Source organism: Apteryx rowi, unplaced genomic scaffold (assembly GCF_003343035.1).
Source record: "Apteryx rowi isolate R43461 unplaced genomic scaffold, aptRow1 scaffold_610, whole genome shotgun sequence".
NCBI classification, from domain to species: domain Eukaryota; kingdom Metazoa; phylum Chordata; class Aves; order Apterygiformes; family Apterygidae; genus Apteryx; species Apteryx rowi.
The window spans coordinates 396,468-398,395 of NW_020450884.1; the positions used below are offsets into that span (position 1 = coordinate 396,468).

Consider the following 1,928-nt stretch of genomic DNA (forward strand, 5'->3'; position numbering starts at 1 on the left):
CGGGGCCGTGCCCGGCCTCCCCCCCGCCGGCACCAGCGGCTTTGTTAGCTCAGCTGCCCGGTGCCCGCCGAGCCGGGCGCACGCCTGGCAACGCTTCGTTAGCCGCTTCGTTAGCCGCTTCGTTAGCCGCCAGGCCCTTCGTTAGCCGCCAGGCCGTTTCCTAGCGACCCGCCGCCCGGGCGCTATTTATAACCCCCCGGGGCAGATGTTGGCGGTGGGGGGCATCTCGCGCGAGGCTCGCACCCGCGTGTGAGGCCGCGGCACCCGCGTGACGCTGGCGTGTGTCATCCCCCTTCCCCCCCCCCCCCCCGGTCACCCCACTCACCCCCGGGAGGGTTTTCTGCTCGTGCAGGGCGCTCTGGGCCTTGAGGGCCGACTCGCGGGCGCAGTAGGTCAGGAAGGCGCATCCTGCGGAGGGGAGAGCCGGGGAAACTGAGGCGGGGCGGAGCAGGGGGGGCCCAGGAGTCCGGGAGCGGCTGTTGCCTCTTTGTGCGCCGTTAGCCCTGAAAGCCGCCACCGCCGCGGCCCGCAGCGCGCCTGTCACCGTGGCCTCGGGGCAGGGCTGGCGCCGGGGTGCTCCTGGCCTCCCCGGTACCCACGCTGCTCCCGGTCCCACCACCGCCGTGTGTCCCCAGGGCACAGCCGGAGCCGGGGTTTCAGAGACACCCCCGAGGCCTGGCCTGGATGGGGGCGGCTGTGCATGGGGCCTGTCTCCTCCCTTGGACCGGGCCCTGGCACAGACACCCGCAGCCAGCACAGCCCTCTGGTGCCGCACACCCCGCCGCTGCACACCCCGCCACCATCGCACACCCTGCCACCACACACCCTTCCCTGCCATCACATAGCCCATCGCCATCACACACCCCGCCACCATTGCACACCCCTACCGACAATCGCACTCCCTGCCACCATCGCACACCCCTGCCATCGCACACCCCGCCGCCCGCACATACCCCACCGCCAGCACGCTGCACACAGCCATTGCACAGCCCTACCATCACACACCCTACTACCAGCACACACCCCTACCAACCACCGCACGCACTGCAGCCCACACACCCCTGCCCACCCGTCGCCCACACCACACAGCCATCACAACCCTTCCAGCGTCACAGCCCACACAGCCATCACACCCTGGCCAACCAGCACACACCCCACAGCCACGGCACCCCTGCCCAGACATCACACAGCACCTCCATCTCATACCACCCACAGCTGTCACAGCCACTGCCCACACCCGTCACACAACACTGCAAAACAACACCCACACAACACCCCGCACTGGCACAGCCACTAACAGCCATCGCCCACGCTGTGCACAGCACCCACACAACTGGTCGTCACCCTCACAAACACCCACAACTCCCACGCAACACCCTCACACAACACCTACCACCACGCACAACACCCAGCACACACGGCCTTCACCCACACCCCTGCTCCATCACACACAGCTGCACAACCACCAGCTGCCCACCCCAATACACCCCACAGCACCCCAACACCCTACAGGGGCCCAGTCCTGTGCCCAGTCCTCAGGCCTGGTGCTCGGGGCTGTACGTGGGGCCAAGCCTGGCATGTGGGACTGTACCTGGTACCCGGGACTGCGTGTGGGGCTGTACCCAATATGTGTGGCTGTATGTGGGGCTGTGACCAATATGTGTGGCTGTACGCGGGGCTGTGCTTGGGGCTCTACCCATTGCCCAGGGTCATATGTGAGGCTGCACCCAACACCTGGGGCTGTATGTGGGGCTGTGCCCGGTGCCTGAGGCTGTACGTGGGGCTGTGCCCGGTGTCTGGGGCTGTGCCCGGTGCCGGTACCGGTGCCCTACCTTTGTGCATGCCGGTGTACTTGTCCTTGATGACGGTGAGCTCGTAGATCTTGCCGAACTGCTCGAAGATGGGTTTGAGGTCCTTCTCCTCCAGGT

General features: G+C 67.1%; 1 protein-coding gene across 1 annotated transcript in view; it reads right to left on the reverse strand.

Moving 5' to 3' along the window:
* Nucleotides 1-1,926, reverse strand: part of CELF3 (CUGBP Elav-like family member 3) — a gene marked incomplete at both ends in the record, with an annotated part of 8,927 nt that extends 7,001 nt beyond the window's left edge. Inside the window, 2 exons of the mRNA XM_026083692.1 lie at nt 317-408; nt 1,833-1,926. Coding sequence (XP_025939477.1) covers nt 317-408; nt 1,833-1,926 — 186 coding nt within the window. The remainder of the gene's footprint in view (nt 1-316; nt 409-1,832) is intronic.
* Nucleotides 1,927-1,928: the final 2 nt, after the last annotated feature.